At 36.2% G+C, this 16,463-nt stretch overlaps 1 protein-coding gene across 28 annotated transcripts in view; it reads left to right on the forward strand.

The window, feature by feature from the left end:
* The window catches only part of VPS37A (VPS37A subunit of ESCRT-I), a 56,293-nt gene that overhangs the window by 14,785 nt on the left and 25,045 nt on the right, over positions 1 to 16,463 (forward strand). For 11 of the 28 annotated variants that reach the window (XR_001720049.3, XR_010159217.1, XR_010159218.1 and 8 more), the window contains exons 2-6: positions 4,267 to 4,341; positions 6,640 to 6,754; positions 7,238 to 7,338; positions 13,126 to 13,351; positions 14,787 to 14,857. Coding sequence is in view for 23 of the 28 variants with exons in the window: in XM_528291.9 (XP_528291.2) it covers positions 4,267 to 4,341; positions 6,640 to 6,754; positions 7,238 to 7,338; positions 13,126 to 13,351; positions 14,787 to 14,857 (588 nt within the window). In the remaining 5 variants the exon portion in view is untranslated. Of the gene's footprint in view, positions 1 to 4,130; positions 4,176 to 4,266; positions 4,342 to 6,639; positions 6,755 to 7,237; positions 7,339 to 13,125; positions 13,352 to 14,786; positions 14,858 to 16,463 lie in introns of all 28 variants that reach the window. The other 17 variants (XR_010159220.1, XM_063816177.1, XM_063816175.1 and 14 more) reach the window with 3 other exon arrangements.

A 16,463-nucleotide genomic window follows, 5' to 3' on the forward strand; every position in this document is an offset into this window, starting at 1 on the left:
AAGGTTGCTGCCTCCTTTTTGGTTCTCAGTGGCACTTTAAACCCAGGTTTGCCTTGGCTCTAGTAAGTACCTGGAGCAGTGCCCATCTGTAATGGGGGAGCTCCCAAAGGGGATATCCCAACAGTGTGGGAAGGCTGGCAAACGGTTCCTGCCCATGGTATCTGTGGAATATATCTCCTACAACATGGAGCTGCTGAATAGGCACTCTGATTTGGTGTTTTCTTTGGCTGCAGAGAGGGCAGTTTCCAGGGTTGAGGATGGTAGTCTTGCCTCTCCCTTTGTCTCTGGCTGTCCTCAGGAATATTTCTCCCTTCAGTCCTCATGATGCTTCTGGTGAGTTGAGGCAGGGATGAGTCTCCTGCCAGGGAACCAAAAATGGTGGGAAAGCCGATTGTTCACCTCGATCTTACTTTTTCCGGTGTAGAAATCGTGAATCGAGGGGAAATTTTTTGTATGCTTGATGCTGGGAAGATTGTGGGGAGAGGCATCACAGATATGGAAGTCCGATTCTCTTACCATCTGCTCAGAGTTTTTTCACTTCTTTGTGGCCCTGAGAAGTGACTGATCCTCATATTTGAGTTCTGGGATGTCGTTGGTGTTAATCTTAGTGTTACATATTTGTTGTTTTCTGTGACATTAAGTGAAGCCAGCTTGCTTCTGTGACACCATTTTGGAACTTGAAATCTCTAATGCATATTAAGGTCTATTTGTTTCCATTTGGGGGACTATCAAAGAAATGAGGATGCCAGTTAATCTATATTCTTAATAACAAAGTGATATATTATTACAGCTTTATTTAGCCCCAACAAATTCAGAGCCACTGAGGTAAAACCATAGTAATTCTCTTCTCCCAGAGAAACTAGAAAATGAAATTATTAATTTACAGGTTATTTACATTTTCTCTTGTGGTGTGATTAAAATATTACTTTAAAGTGTGTGTGTGTGTGTGTGTGTGTGTATTTACATTGAAAATAGTACCACTGTCAGTTTAAAGATATGGTTATAAGAATGTTTATCAAAGTGTGGTTTGTAAGAATAAAAGCTGCAAACAATCTAAATATCTAATAGTAGAAAATAGCTTAAATAATAGTATGACCATATACTACAACATTATGCAGCCATTAAAAATTATATTGTAGGCCGGGCACGATGACTCACGCCTGTAATCCTAGCACTTTGGGAGGCCGAGGCAGGCAGATCACGAGGTCAAGAGATTGAGATCATCCTGGCCAACATGGTGAAACCCCGTCTCTACTAAAAATACAAAAATTAGCTGGGTGTGGTGGTGTGCACCTGTAGTCCCAGCTACTTGGGAGACTGAGGCAGGATAATCGCTTGAACCCGGGAGGCAGAGGTTGCAGTGAGCCGAGATCTCGCCATTGCAGTCCAGCCTGATGACTGAGTGAAACCCCATCTCAAAAAAAAAAAAAAAAAAAGATATTGTAAAATAACATTTACTAATTTGGAAAGATAATCACAATTGAGTAAGAAAAGAGTAACTTACAAAATTGATGTACAGTGTAATTATATTTTTATTTTAAATAAGGCTATGAATGTGCAAAGAAGTTTAGAAGATTATAGAGCAATATGTTTACAGTGGTTTTTTGGTAACTTTTTTTAATGAGAATGAATGTTTTGGAATAAGTTTTTTAAAAGTATTAAAATAGCAACATTCAAAATCACATTTGTGATGAATATTCAGGGAATTATTCCTGTTTTAATTAAGTAAAACAAGTACTTATCTGTTGTTTAATGCAGCTAATCAAAATGCATTTCTAGATTGCCATGATTAACTTGTTTTGGAATTTGTTGATGGTTCAGCTCTCATTAATATTATAAGTATCACCTTCTGTTATTTGTGATACCTAGTTTGTGAAGAAAACTTATAAAAAAATTTTAGGAACTGTCATCAGTATAACTGGAGAAAATGAATTGGACATTTCTAACCAATTATTTAGATAAAAATTATTTAAATCAAATTTATTTTAATATGTTTTCAACGAAAATTTTCTATAAAAATCTGAACAATGTCTGAAAAACTGAGGAGTTAAAACTTCATTGGAAGGCCAAGGCAGGCGGATCACTTGAGGTCAGGAATTCGAGACCAGCCTAGCCAGCATGGTGAAACCCCTTATCTACAAAATATATATATAACTGGGTGTGGTGGCACACACCTGTAGTCCCAGCTACTCATGAGGCTGAGGCAAGAGAATTGCTTGAACCCAGGAGGCAGAAATTCTAGTGAGCCAAGATCGTGTCACCACACTCCAGCCTGGGCAACAGAGCGAAACTCCGTGTCAAAAAGACAAACAAAAAACTTTAATACTATAAATCTAGAGAGGGACCAACCTGCATGTTCTACATGCCTATTTAATAATAGCTAACATTTATTGAACACTTATTTGCCTGGTACTGTGTTGGGGGATTTACATGCATTATTTTGCGTAATCTAACAAATCTTTTAGGTGGGTAGATTTTTTTTTAACATCTCCCTTTCCCATTTGAGAGAAAAGGCTTAACTTACCCATGACAGTAAATAAATGGTAAAGACAGGATTTGAACCCAGGAAGCCTGACTTGAGAGGCAGTGCTGTTAATCACTAAGATGCTCTAGTTGACTTTGAACTGGTGGATGCTTTTGTGACCAGTATTTATTTCCTTGAACAATGACCTCTTCAGGTTCTAAAATAATGTAGAGGAATAAAAAATTTAGGCCATTCTGTTGATTATGTGGTGTTCATACAAGGGAGGAGGTTTTTCAGTCCAAACCTAATTCCCAAAGAAAAACTTCCAGAAAAACTGTTCAAGTCCTAATATTGAGTGTCCACTTGAGTCTTTTCTTAATCGTTTTTTCTAAATGATAACTCCATTCCTTAGGATATCAGAGAGGAAAGCTTATCTACATCTACAGTTTTTCTGTAACTCCATCCCAACACTTTTGAATCTTTTAAGCTATCTTAAGATTTACATATCCTAGAGGCTGGGTTTTTATCAAAGGACCAAAAACAGGGAAATAAGAGGTTTTATAAAGCTGTTAGAAGAAGCATCCAAAAGAACAAAAAGCAAATCATTAGTCATAAGCTAGATCTTTGAAGGGTATTCATGCTTGAAGAAGTTTCATGTTCATTTCAATATTAAGCTTCCTCTGCAACCTCACCTCATTAATACTACTTAGCATTTCCCCCCTTGGAAATATTATGAATATTGGTTAGAATTTCAAGTGAGCCCCCAAAAGACTTGCTTAGTGTATTATAGTTGTAATAATATATGCCTGCAAATAACAATAAAACAAACTTATGAATGTAGAATGTTAAAGTATCAGGGACTTAGAAGCCAAGAATTATATTACCTGCCAATACCAAAGACCCAAGAATGGTGGCTAAAACAAGATAAAAGTTTATTTTTCTCACACATAAAGCAAATTCAGAGTTTGACAGTTGCATAGTCATCAAGGACCCAAGCTACTTCTTTCTTTCTGCCTAGCTTTCCTTAGTGCATGGCTTCAATTCTCAGAGTCACTCATGGTGGAAAATGGCTATTAGAAGTCTAGTTCCTAGATCCAAGGAGGAAGTAGAAGGAAGGCAGGAAGGGCAAAATGGGCTCATATCAGTTGTCTATTATTTTGTTCCCTTTAAGATATTTTCCTACAATTTCTCCCTACAACTTTCCTGTACATTCTACTGGATGGGATTTAAGTCTATAGCAACAACTAGCTATAAGAACTAACTAGAACATTGCTACCCAGAATAAAATCAGGCTTCTCTACTTAGAAAAAAGGGGATATTTGTTTTTGGAAAGCAGCCAGCATCCTCTGTCATAAGATTGTAGGATGCATCTCATCTAGACTTTTAAGTTCAAGCTGTTAAGACCCAGACTTCCCCAGCTGCCGATATTGCTTAATAGTGGCAGTTAAAACCCAGATGGATTGCTCATCTGTATTAACCGGAGAGCACACAATTGCTTCTGCTAATGGTGAATTGGATAGAGTGATAGTAAATCAGTGTAGCATTAATGAAGAGTTTTTTCTTGCCTCTTTACCTCATCATCCCCCTTCCCCTGGATAGTTCAGAATGTTACTGTGTGCTTAGATGATGAGCCTTTCTAACTATGATCATTTTCCTTCCCCTCAAGATACAAGTTATGCTGGCTATCCAGATTCTGTGATTAAAAATAAAGGTAGTTTTAGTAGATTCTAGCACTTAACATTCATTTTTAACAATAATGGTTTCATGACTTTGGGTAAATTTTTTAAAATTTTCTCCTGCAGTATAGCCGAAATACAGAAAGATGTGGAATACAGATTGCCATTCACCATAAACAACCTGACAATTAACATTAATATGTGAGTAGAATTGTATCCTACTTTTTCATGTAAAAGGACTTAACAGTTTTTTTTATTGTTTCTTAGTTATTAGAAATAAACTTTTAAGGTGAACTTATTTCAAGTAACTATAATTTATAAAATAGTGCACAATTCAGTGAAATAAAAATATTCGAAAGCTATCACTGTTATAGTGTTATAAGAAAGAAACTAGAAAAGAGGAAATGCAATAAAAATGTGTAATACTAATTCTTAGTACTGGAATTGTTTTTATTGATTAGCACTAAAATCTTAGCTGGAGGTATGCTGAAAAATGATAATAAAAAACAAAGGGGTTATATACATAAAGCCATTAGAGATAGATTCACCTTTAAATCAGAAACAAGTTAAAATATTCCAAATTTCAGCAACAGATATACTACATCAACCAGAAAGTTCAAGGTTAGATTTGATTTGCTGATCATTTTTAAGAAAAACAAAAAAGTTAAAAATATAATTATGAGGGTTTTACTTAAGTTACAAAAAGTTGGACAAAGTGATTGCTGAAATAGCAATTTAGCCTTAAATGCAGCTATGAGGCTGTAGTGTGAAAAGGCTGTGATTACCTGAGGTTACGTTAAGTGGCTGCTGCTAGAGCAAGTGTTTGAGCCAGATAAGAAGGCACCTAACTTGAAGACAGGAACCTTATCATATTCACCTTCACGTTCTCCTTGCCTAGCATACTGCCTGTACATAGGAGACCTTATTAAATACTAATGAGTGAATTAAAGCATGAATATATAAGTGCTATGTTAACGATATATGTGAGCTGTTTTATTTATTTACTTGTTTTTGAGACGGAGCCTCCCTCTGTCGCCCAGACTGGAGTGCAGTGGCACAATCTTGGCCACTGCAACCTCCGCCTCCCGGGTTCAAGCGATTCTCCTGCCTCAGCTTCTTGAGTAGCTGGGATTACAGGCACGCCCCACCATGCCCGGCTAATTTTTGTATTTTTAGTAGAAAGACAGGGTTTCACGTTGGTCAGGCTGGTCTCAAACTCCTGACCTCAGGTGATCCACCCGCCTCGGCCTCCCAAAGTGCTGGAATTACAGGCGTATGTGAGCTTTTTGAATCCTCACAGCAGCCTTGCAAATTAGGGCAAATTACAGAAACACGGTTAGTAAGTAGCATAGTCAAGATACAAACTGGGCTCCAAAGGCCATTTAGTGCCTTTTTTACCAGACTAGTTTTAAAATCTTCAGCTTTGTAAATGAAGTAGTTTTATCTGTCATCAAATGACCAGGTAGAGCTAAGCAGGAGAGGCCAATAAGGACCCAGTTTTCTTTTCAACAGTATGACCAACAAATAGTTGTCTGAACCATCAGGGGAACAAAGAGACAATTCAAAGTAAAATATTCTTGAGTTTTAGAGATTTAGAAACAGGGTTTCATATCCAGTAAACTCTCATTTTTAAGATTTCACTCACTAATCTTGGTTTTGTAGTAGTTCAAAAAAGGTTAAAATTTCTGCTTTTGTGTGTGTGTGTGTTGAAAATTTACTGTTCTTTACGTGAAACCATGTGATTGACCTCTAACTTGGGAGAGATGTGTCATTTGGGGCATTTAGAAGGGAGCCGTGTAGAACCAAGTCTTGATGACAGCTACAATGTTTCAATCCTCCTACTTTACATTTTATCCTCTTTAGAAATACAGTAAATAGTGAAATAATGTTTCACAGCATTTTATTTATTTTTATCTTACTTTAGTTTTTCAAAGATGAGGTCTCACTGTGTTGCCCAGGCTGGACTTGAACTCCTGGGCTCAAGTGGCTCTCCTGCCTTAGCCTCCCAAGTAACTGGGACTACCATGTAACTGGGACTCCCAAGTAACATGCACCACCATGCCCAGCCGTGACAGCATTCTCAAAGTAGAAAAACCACAGAAAATTATATGGCTAGAACCTGTGGTCCAATAAATAGCCAGACTGGACTAGTATGGTTCACCTGATAAAAATGCCTGATCTAATTTTTATCTAAGATTTTGTATAGCTTGGTATATTGTGTTTGAAAGCAACTAATTGGCATGATGTGAAGAATATTCTATAATTCATGTCCATATTTCACATTAAGATTTTACTGTGTTGAATGACTAGTCTTGTTACCAAATTTTAGTCTTAAACATATTTTCAGACAACACCATAATAGAGCACTTATTACTAAATAACCCATATCAAAGTGTGAAAATTTAATTTACTTTTAATTAGCTTTGTTTTAAGATTTTGACCATATAATGTACCTTTGTTATCTTTGTTTTTGTTTTTCATCTGTTCTACCTCTACCAGATTGCTTCCTCCACAGTTTCCTCAGGAAAAACCAGTGATCAGTGTTTATCCACCAATACGACATCACTTAATGGATAAACAAGGAGTGTATGTTACCTCTCCATTAGTAAACAATGTATGTATATGGGATAATTTATTTCAGGGTAGTATAATAGGTGTATTACTTTTCTACTAAATATTTTAGAAATCTGAAATGCATTTAAAGTTTCATTTTGTCATGAGTACTTTTTTTAAAAATTGAATATTTAAGACCACGCCTTAAAGTTCTTACAATATGATATTGTTGATTGTGAAAGATTGTAACTTCCATATACTCTAGTATTTACCTTTGAACCCTCAAATTATTGTAAATAGTCAAGTAAGGAAATATTTTGGCTCCATTTTTGATTCAATGGACTTTTAACCTGTTTACTAATCACCAGATATTTATGGTATCGATTCTATAAGAAAATGCTATAACTTGTTAATTGCTAATATCCTTTTTCATTTAATTCTTGACCTGCAAAAGTAAGTTAATATTTAGAGTGACATTATCCTAATGAGACTTTATAATCTTTTTCTGGAAGTGATTTTAAGTGTCATGTATCTTTACTTTCAGTTTACAATGCACTCAGATCTTGGAAAAATTATTCAGAGTCTGTTGGATGAGTTTTGGAAGAATCCTCCAGTTTTAGCTCCTACTTCAACAGCATTTCCTTAGTAAGTATATTTCTAGTAAATAAAAAAGTCTGCCTGTATTTTAATGTATTAATCAAAATGTAGTTTAAAAATTCAAATGATGTTAAAAATCAGTCCTCTGATTTCTACATCCCCACAAATACATCCATACTTTCAGAGGCAACTGTTTTACTCTTTTACCTGTTTCTTCTAATGTTTACCTACATCTTTCTGAATAATGTATGCATACTTCTATCACTCGATTCTTTCATTTTAGATATTATCTGTTGGCCTCCTATTGTAATAGATGAAGATTTCAGCTGTTTTTCACTAAACTTCCTTTCTCCTCACTGTCTCAGTGAAATTATATCATGATTTTTAATATTATTCCATATTTGGTGTATTTATTACTGTGACTCTCAATATTGTCCATTGCTGAGCCAAGTGTGTTACCATGTTTACATTTCCCTTATGGTGCAATTTTTTGCCTTTTTTCTGGAATTAATAATTACCTACATTTTGTATTTGGTTTGGTTTTGTTTTAGATCGTCTTCATTTTCCACATCATCTTAAATTTCAAGATTTTACTAAATTTCCACAGAGCTTTTAGCAACTATGAAAAATATCCTTTAAACCATTTTTTTCGTATCAAACCAGTAAGATAATACCTGGGTTTCATTGTTTCCTTCACATTCAGTGCTCCACTTCTTCCCTCCATTCTGAGTTACTCTCTATGACGTTTGAGTAACTCTCACCAGGAATTTCCTTTGTTGTCATCCTGGGATTTTCCCTTTGCCACTTTCTTGTATTGGTTTCTCCATTTCTTAGATTTCATTTTTCCCTTTCTCAGGCCATTTCCTAGTTTCTTGGTTTACTGCCTTCCAGTAGCTTCCTGAATAAAGTCATGTTCTCGTACTAAAGATACTGTTTTAGTCTTGTTCTTGCATTGCTATAAAGGAATACCTGAGACTGGGTAATATATAAAGAAAAGAGGTTTAATTGGCTCAGGGTTCTGCTGGCTATACAAGAAGCATGACATTGTCATCTGCTTGGCATCTGAGGAGCTTTTACTCCCGGTAGAAGGTAAAGCGGGTGCAGGCACATTACATGATGAGAGCAAGAGTGAGGAGTGGGGGAGGTACCACACCCTTTTAAACAGTCAGATCTCATGAGAACTCACTATGGCAAGGACAGCACCAAGAGGATGGCATTAAAGTATTCATGAGAAATACACCCCCATGATCCAGTCACCTGCCAGCAGGCCCCACCTCCAACATTGGGGATTGCAATTCGGTATGAGATTTAAAGGGGAAAACATCCAAACTATATCAGATGAATAACAGATTACCCTAAAAACTTTTGGTTGAAATAATGACATTTATGTTTTTATAAGAATCTACCATTTGGTTAGGGACCAGTGGCGATAACTCATTTTTGCTCCACTTTTTGCATTACCTGGTGTCGTCTGGCAGTTAATGTTGGCTTAATGGTTAGACTTCAGTGCTGATACATCTATATGTGGCATCTCCATGTGACCTGTGCTTCCTCACTGCGTGGCAGGGGTGAGATCTGAGGGTCAGGATCCCAAGAGAGAGAGCATTCCAACCAAGTGGAAGCTGTATTATCTTTTTTGGTTTAGTCCTGAATGTTATTCAGCATCATTTCTGCTGCATTTTCTAAAGTTAGTCACCTAGATCCACCCAGATTGAAAGGGGAGGGAAAGTAGACTTCATTTCTCGATGGGGTAGCAAAGTTCAAGAAGTGCATATGGGACTGGAAATCTGGTTGTGGCCATTTTGGAAAATAAAGTCGGTCACATTCTTCCTCCTAGCCGTAAGAATTCACCTCTTTCCTATATGTGAATAGGCACACTCCCCTTTCCCCAAGAACTTGCAGAGTTCATCATATTATAGAATCAGGCTTGTGTTCTTTCATCTAAATCAGATTCAAGTACAGATGAGGTTTCTCACTTGTGTTCCTGAAGAACAATTCCTCTTGATCTGAAGACAACGGAATTAAAGAGACAAGGTATCTGCCCCTCACACACCCACTGTACAATGGTAGAACAAGCCTCGGGTAACCACTATAGATTCCAAAAGAGAGGAAGTAGGAAGCACACAGGAGCCACTGGTTCATAACAGTACTGAAATCCAATTGGGCACATTGTTTTTTTTATTAAGACTTAGTTAATGGAAATGATTCTTCATAGAGTAATTTTCGTTTCTTGGTTCTGCCTTCTGTGTCATAATTCCTTTCTGTAAAATGTAGCCCTTGTTTCCAAGTGCATAGTTTTTTCAGCCTGCTTCCTGCCTGTAGAAATTAAGGGTCTGTTAGCCTCTTTTTCATTTGGTACTTTCTCTGTCCCTTGTAGACCCAAGATGACACAATTCCTTTAACATGCTTATGATTGGCTGGGCGCGGTGGCTCGAGCCTGTAATCCCAGCACTTTGGGAGGCCGAGGCAGGCGGATCACGAGGTCAGGAGATCGAGACCATCCTGGCTAACACGGTGAAACCTCGTCTCTACTAAAAATAAAAAAAAGTTAGCTGGGCGTGGTCGTGGGCACCTGTAGTCCCAGCTACTCGGAAGGCTGAGGCAGGAGAATGGCGTGAACCCGGGAGGAAGAAAGAGCTTGCGGTGAGCTGAGATCACACCACTGCACTCCAGCCTGGGCGACAGAGCAAGACTCCGTCTCAAAAAAAAAAATGCTTATGATTTCTTATGAATCCATTTTTCATTCATTTCATTAAACAAAAGCACCACCCACTAAGCTCTGCCAAATAAGCTATTGGGCTTCCAGTGAGGCTGCTGAGAGACAATGTCTTTAAGATTCTTTGAAGCCCTAAGTGGCTGTTTTTCTTACTCGACAGCACTCTGAGGCTCTGCCTTGGCTATTCAGAGGTGTTAACAAAGGATCTTCTAGCCCATGCTGGGTTTGAACTTTGCTTTTAGAGGTGTTTCTTAATTTGAGAATCTTAGGGAAGCTAGGAATGAGAGATAAATTTATTTTCAAATCCAGGAAATCTCATCTTTCATATTTAGCAGTTCTTTAATTTCTCTCTCTCCTCACATTTTACTACAGCCAGCTAGAAATCAGGTGGCACCATCCGCACTGCCTGGAAATCTCCTTAGCTAGATCATCCAATTCACTAGGTACATTTTCTGTTTTCCATATTATTGCATGCAGCAGTATTGGTAAACTATCCACTAATAAAAAGTTATCCTTCCAATGACCATCTGCTCAAAGGCCCACCAGGCTCCTCCTAACAGCCTCTTTGAGGCCCATTAGACCTTCATGATCTTCTGAGGGGACTTCCAGCCTATAGCTCTGCTTGGTCCCAAAGCTACTCCCACACTTTAGATTTTTGTTGTTGTTGTTGTCATAGCAGCATTCCACTTGCAGGTACTTCAGCCCTCTCCCCCTCATCTTCTTCTTCCTGTTTTCTATGTTCTAGAGTCCTGAGTCCTTATTTTCAGATAAAAAATGTATTCAAAACCCATGCTTCTATCTTCTTTAGTAATAGGGTTGGATATAAACTCATTTACCTTATTTGAAAATACAAACCGACAAGTTTACTTGTTTTCATTTCAGATAAGTTCCGGGATATAGTACCATTATGAAAAATCAAGTTTGATGCATTTCTTAGATTATTTTGTGGGTTGTACGTGCTACTGAGTTCAAAATAAAGCAGATTGGGTCAGAATTATTGATTTAAATTCAAGGATATTACAAATACTCTCTCATGTTGGTTTTATTGTTTCTAAATAGCTTGTTATATTCACATACATATCACTAATTCCTTCAGATAAAAGTAATTTTAAGATAAAGATGAGCCATCGTTTGAAATGAACAAGCTGATTAGAAAACTTAATTTTTTCTAGGGGTCATATATTCACCTGGCTCAAAATTCAAGAAGTATAAAGGAGTATAGAGTGAAAATCTCCGTGTCACTTCTTTTTCCCTTGCAGCTTAATTTTTTTTCCTCATTAGCATCTAAAGTTATTTGTTTGGGTTTGTGTATATATAATTCCTGAGCTGTTTTATTCATCTACAAGAAAATATATATAGTATTGTATTTTCCCCCTTTTTTATATGAATGGTAGCATATTTTGCCCTTCCTTTTTTTTTTTTTTTTTTTTTTTGGTGGAGGGGGTCACTAAATGATACGGTTTTGGAAAGTTTTTCATGTTAGTACTAAGACACTTCCTCATTATTCCTTATAGCCACAAACTATTTGTTTTATGGGTGTATTATAATGTCTTTAGCAAGCCTGAGAGATATTTTCATGTTTTCTAATCTTCCCTCAAAAGCCCATCCTACTTCATTGCCCTCAGTGCTGCTCCAGTAAATAATCTTTAAAATAATATTTTACCCAAATGTGAGCTTATTTGTTGGATAAATTCTAGAAGTGTAATGCACATTTGTAGTTTTGACAAATGCTGCAAAATTGCCCTCCAGAGTACTTGTACCAGTTTCTGTTCCTATACAATCCCTATTTTCCCCAGGCTGGAGTGCAGTGGCGCAATCTCAGCTCACTGCAAGCTCGGCCTCCCTGGTTCATGCCATCCTCCTGCCTCAGCCTCCCGAGTAGCTGGGACTACAGGCGCCCACCACTACGCCCAGCTAATTTTTTGTATTTTTAGTAGAGATGGGGTTTCACCGTGTTAGCCAGGATGGTCTCGATCCCCTGACCTCATGATCCACCTGCCTCAGCCTCCCAAAGTGCTAGGATTACAGGCATGTATTAGGGTTTTATAATTTGTTTTGCTTTATCAAAGGACTAATATTTCTGTACCTTCCTTTTTCAGGCTTTTTTTCTTTCTACTCTGGCTTATTTTTCCATATACATTTTAGTGTCATTCATATACATTTAAAAAAAAATGTTTTCTTCCCACAAAGTTTCCAACTCAGGTTATGTCATTAAATGAAATAATAGTACTCTCATAAAAAATTAATACATTTTGAAACATTTTTCAATGTAAAGGGAAGCATTTTAGTAGCATTACATTAATATTTAAAACATAACTGTAAGTCCCTTATCCTTTACACTAGAGTGCCTGATCCATATAAACTCACTGTATTATTCATATATTGTATTTAGATGATTCTCAGTCTGCATCTAGGTCTGAATTACTCTAATGCTTTTTAGAGTAATATAATGATCTGGTTCTCTCTAAAATTTGCTAAGGGGAAAAAATGTTAAATGTAAAATATTTGTTATCTTGCAAAAATAAATACTGACTATATTGTTCTGTGATTGAATCCAAAGTACATAATGCTGTGTGACTCTAATATACATGCATGTTTATATATGCATCTGTTTTTAATATTTCAACATTTTAGAAGCTCATCTGCATACTTAATTTTACTTCGAAATTTTCTAGAAAAGCAGTCTTGACTTTCAGTCAGATTTTGACAAATACAGAGAAAGCTGTTAGCCTCTACTTGAATAAATGTCCTGGATTAAATATTGCTCTGCATTCCCTCTATGGAGATACTGATTGATACCAGTGGAGTGCTGAAAACTCAAAAATGGCCTGTCTATCCACTTCTACTCCATCCAGTTGAATTGCATGCTTTCTAAAGCACTCATCATCTTCTTTGTAGAAACCACAATTCTACAATTCTTTTTTTTTGGGGGGGGTGGGGTCATATTTTACCACTTTGTATAATATTTAATTCCATTATGTAATTTAATAAATATCACCTGCCATTATAACATTTCATCTATATAGTACTTGACCTTTGTTATTTAGAACAATTTAGAAACAATTTGACATGTTTTATCCATAAAATCTAATGTAATGATCTTCTCTTTTTCTTTTCAGTCTATACAGTAACCCAAGTGGGATGTCTCCTTATGCTTCTCAGGGTTTTCCATTTCTTCCTCCATATCCTCCACAAGAAGCAAACAGGAGTATCACTTCTTTATCTGTTGCTGACACTGTTTCTTCTTCAACAACAAGTCATACCACAGCCAAGCCTGCCGCTCCTTCATTTGGTGTCCTTTCAAATCTGCCATTACCCATTCCCACAGTGGATGCTTCAATACCGGTTGGTATCGTCAGTTATCTATATTTTGTGCCACTGAAACATTCATTCAATCAACACACCTTTATTACATGCCTCTGTGTGCCAGATAATAAGTTAGACACAAAATATGAAAAGATTAAATCACATTTTTTAATTCAAGTAACAGGTAACCAACAAATAATAATTTTAAATATGGAGCTTCTAATTCTAGTGTAGTAGAAGGGACAGAGTTTTGGTAGAGACACAGTTACGGGAATGGTCAGTGCTCCTAGGGACCAAGGTAGAACTAGTAGGTTGCCTTTACAAAAATTGTGATTCTGGTTTTTTTCACCACTTTCTTAGTGCCTCAAATATACTGATGAATATAGTGGGTACTCTTTAAAAATGAGGCAGCTAAACAAATGCATGCATTTATGCTTGAGGCCAGATTTTGAAAGATCATTATTAATTTGCCAGAATAACAAGGGGATACATAAGGCATTCTTTGAGAGGCAGTAACATTGTCAAAGACATTGAGGTAGAAACCGGGTGGCATTTTTGTGAAGCTGCCTATAGTAGATCTCTCTGGCTCCCATATAGGGTGTGGGCAAAGGCAGAAGAATGATCATGTGGGAGCAGCAGGTGTCACATTATGATGGGTCTGCTAACACACGCTGAGGGCTTCGAGTGTTCCATTGGTTTAAAAGCTTGTATATTCTTAAGCTGGTAACTGTTGCTATGTGGAATGTTACTGAGGGAGAGACTAATACTTAGGGCATGAAACATTTAAAGGGGTATAAAACCTTTCAATTAAAACCCTCAGTGAATATCACCCATAGCATTACTCAAGTATAAAACCATAGTATATCCAACATTACTAATTTCAGAGTTTATAATCATTTAGAAGATACAGACCTAAGTGGACTTGGTTTTTCCAAAACCTTTCATTTATTGTGTTAATGAGTGTTATGAACAAATTACAGTTAGTAGTGTGAACAAAATTACAAGAGGACTTTTCAAGGGTCCTCAAGGATAAAAAGTCATATATATTCAAACAGTGGCTACTCGGTTGCTCATCTACCCTACCGTCTCATATGACTGAGGCATGTAACTAATCAGACTGTTGATAAATTATTGCTTTTCTATATTTAATGCCTTTCACTTGAGAGAAACATATTCATATATACCAAATCTACAGCCATGTACTTAGACAAGAAAGAGAACTACCAGTTCTCTACCTAACACAGGTACTCACATGGCCCTCACCAAAAAAAAAAAGTAATCCTATGTATACGACGCTGAAAAGAAGACAGACTGAAGGAAGAACGGGAGACTAAGGCAGTGTGAGATGTGAAGATGAAAATATGATAATGCAAACAGTTATGGGATATAGTACATTAAAGATTACGTTTATTAGTAATTGAGAGCAGTCAAAAATAATGGCTGAAATTTAATATCATTTAAAACTTTTCTTTAGACAAGCCAAAATGGTTTTGGTTACAAGATGCCAGATGTCCCTGATGCATTTCCAGAACTCTCAGAACTAAGGTAAACCTGGAAAGTAAAGTTGGTCACATTGTCTATTTTATTTGTAAGCATAAACCAGATCATTATTTCATATCCATATAAATTAAAGTTTAAAATTTTCACTAATCCTAAACAGTATTGTAGTTGCCTTAGTGGGATTTAAAAATCAGTTTTAGGTCCTATAGGTTACATTTATTGAGTGACTGGTACATACTCAGGGATTTTTATAATGATATAATAGTTACCAAGATAACAAAATCCTTTCTCTCATGTGGCCTGCATTCTTTGAAAAATATATTTGAATACATTATTCCTGACAATTTCAAAATATATCTTGGCCTATTTTAGATCTTCCATTGTTCCCTTAGTAGATAAACTTTACATATAGAGAAATAAAGTTATAAAGTATTAGGTGTTTTTACAGATCCAAACTTTTTTTCAAATTTATAGCAGAAAAGTTTATAATCAAATTTAAGGTGCCATTTTTCATGGAACTTTGCTTCTCTAAAATGTTTCATGAAGAAAATGGTTTTTTGCCTTTCAATTTTGGGAAGCACTGCACCCTTTATACCCCCATTGAGAGTTCATGATACTCATAAGGCTCTTATTACTAATAAGACTACTGAATGCAGTTAGACTTTTTCTTTATTTTTTTGCAGTCCTTTTTGTCTTTAGGATATATCTCATCAAAGATGTACAGCCAAGTACCCATGAGAAATTCTATAGTTTAAAAAGAGTTTAAATTTATTTGCACCAGTGTTTTACAGTCATTTTAAGGAAATAGTGATTTATTGTCTTCTGTAATAATAATGAATATTTACAATATACTGCATACATTAAAGGTTAATATGCATTGTAATGCTCACAATAACCCCATAAGGTAGGAGTTCTCATTTAATAAGATTATCTTTTTTGCTTTAAATTTTTTTTAAATAATTGTTATGAAAACATCAAAAATACAAAAAAGGTGAAGAAACTAGTATAATGAGCCGCCACGTATCCATCATGTGGCAACAACAGCTATAAACCCTTTTGCTCACCATGCTTCATGCCTCTTCTATCCAGCCTTCTTGGAGGGCTGTAGGTATGAGTCACCATTATTCTAAAGCAAATCCCAGATAATACATCCTTTTTAACCCATCAATTCTTCAGTAAATTTTTCTACCAGGTAAGGATTTTCTTTCCTTTTCTTTTAACCATAACCCCAGTCACCATCATCATCATACCTAACACAATTAATGGTAATTCTTTAATATTACCTTATTTCTCCAGTGTCTTAATAATTAATATTTTTGTGGGCAGTTTGTTTGAATCAGGATTCAAAACAAGTTCCACCTATTGCGTTTGGATAGTGGATCTCTTAAGTTCCTTTTAATAATGAACCATTTCTCCCCAACTTTTCTCTTTTATACACACACACACACACACACACACACACTTAGACATATACATATGTGTATTTACATATGTTGGTATACATGTACACAAATATGGGAATAAATACATGTCCCTGTACATACATCCATGCGTGTATATTAGACATAGTGTGTGTTTATTAAATTGGTTATTTGTCCTATAAAATTTTCCATATCCTGTTTTTTCCTTAGTGCCTCCTTGTGGTACCATT

This window comes from Pan troglodytes, chromosome 7, assembly GCF_028858775.2.
Source record: "Pan troglodytes isolate AG18354 chromosome 7, NHGRI_mPanTro3-v2.0_pri, whole genome shotgun sequence".
Lineage (NCBI taxonomy): Eukaryota > Metazoa > Chordata > Mammalia > Primates > Hominidae > Pan > Pan troglodytes.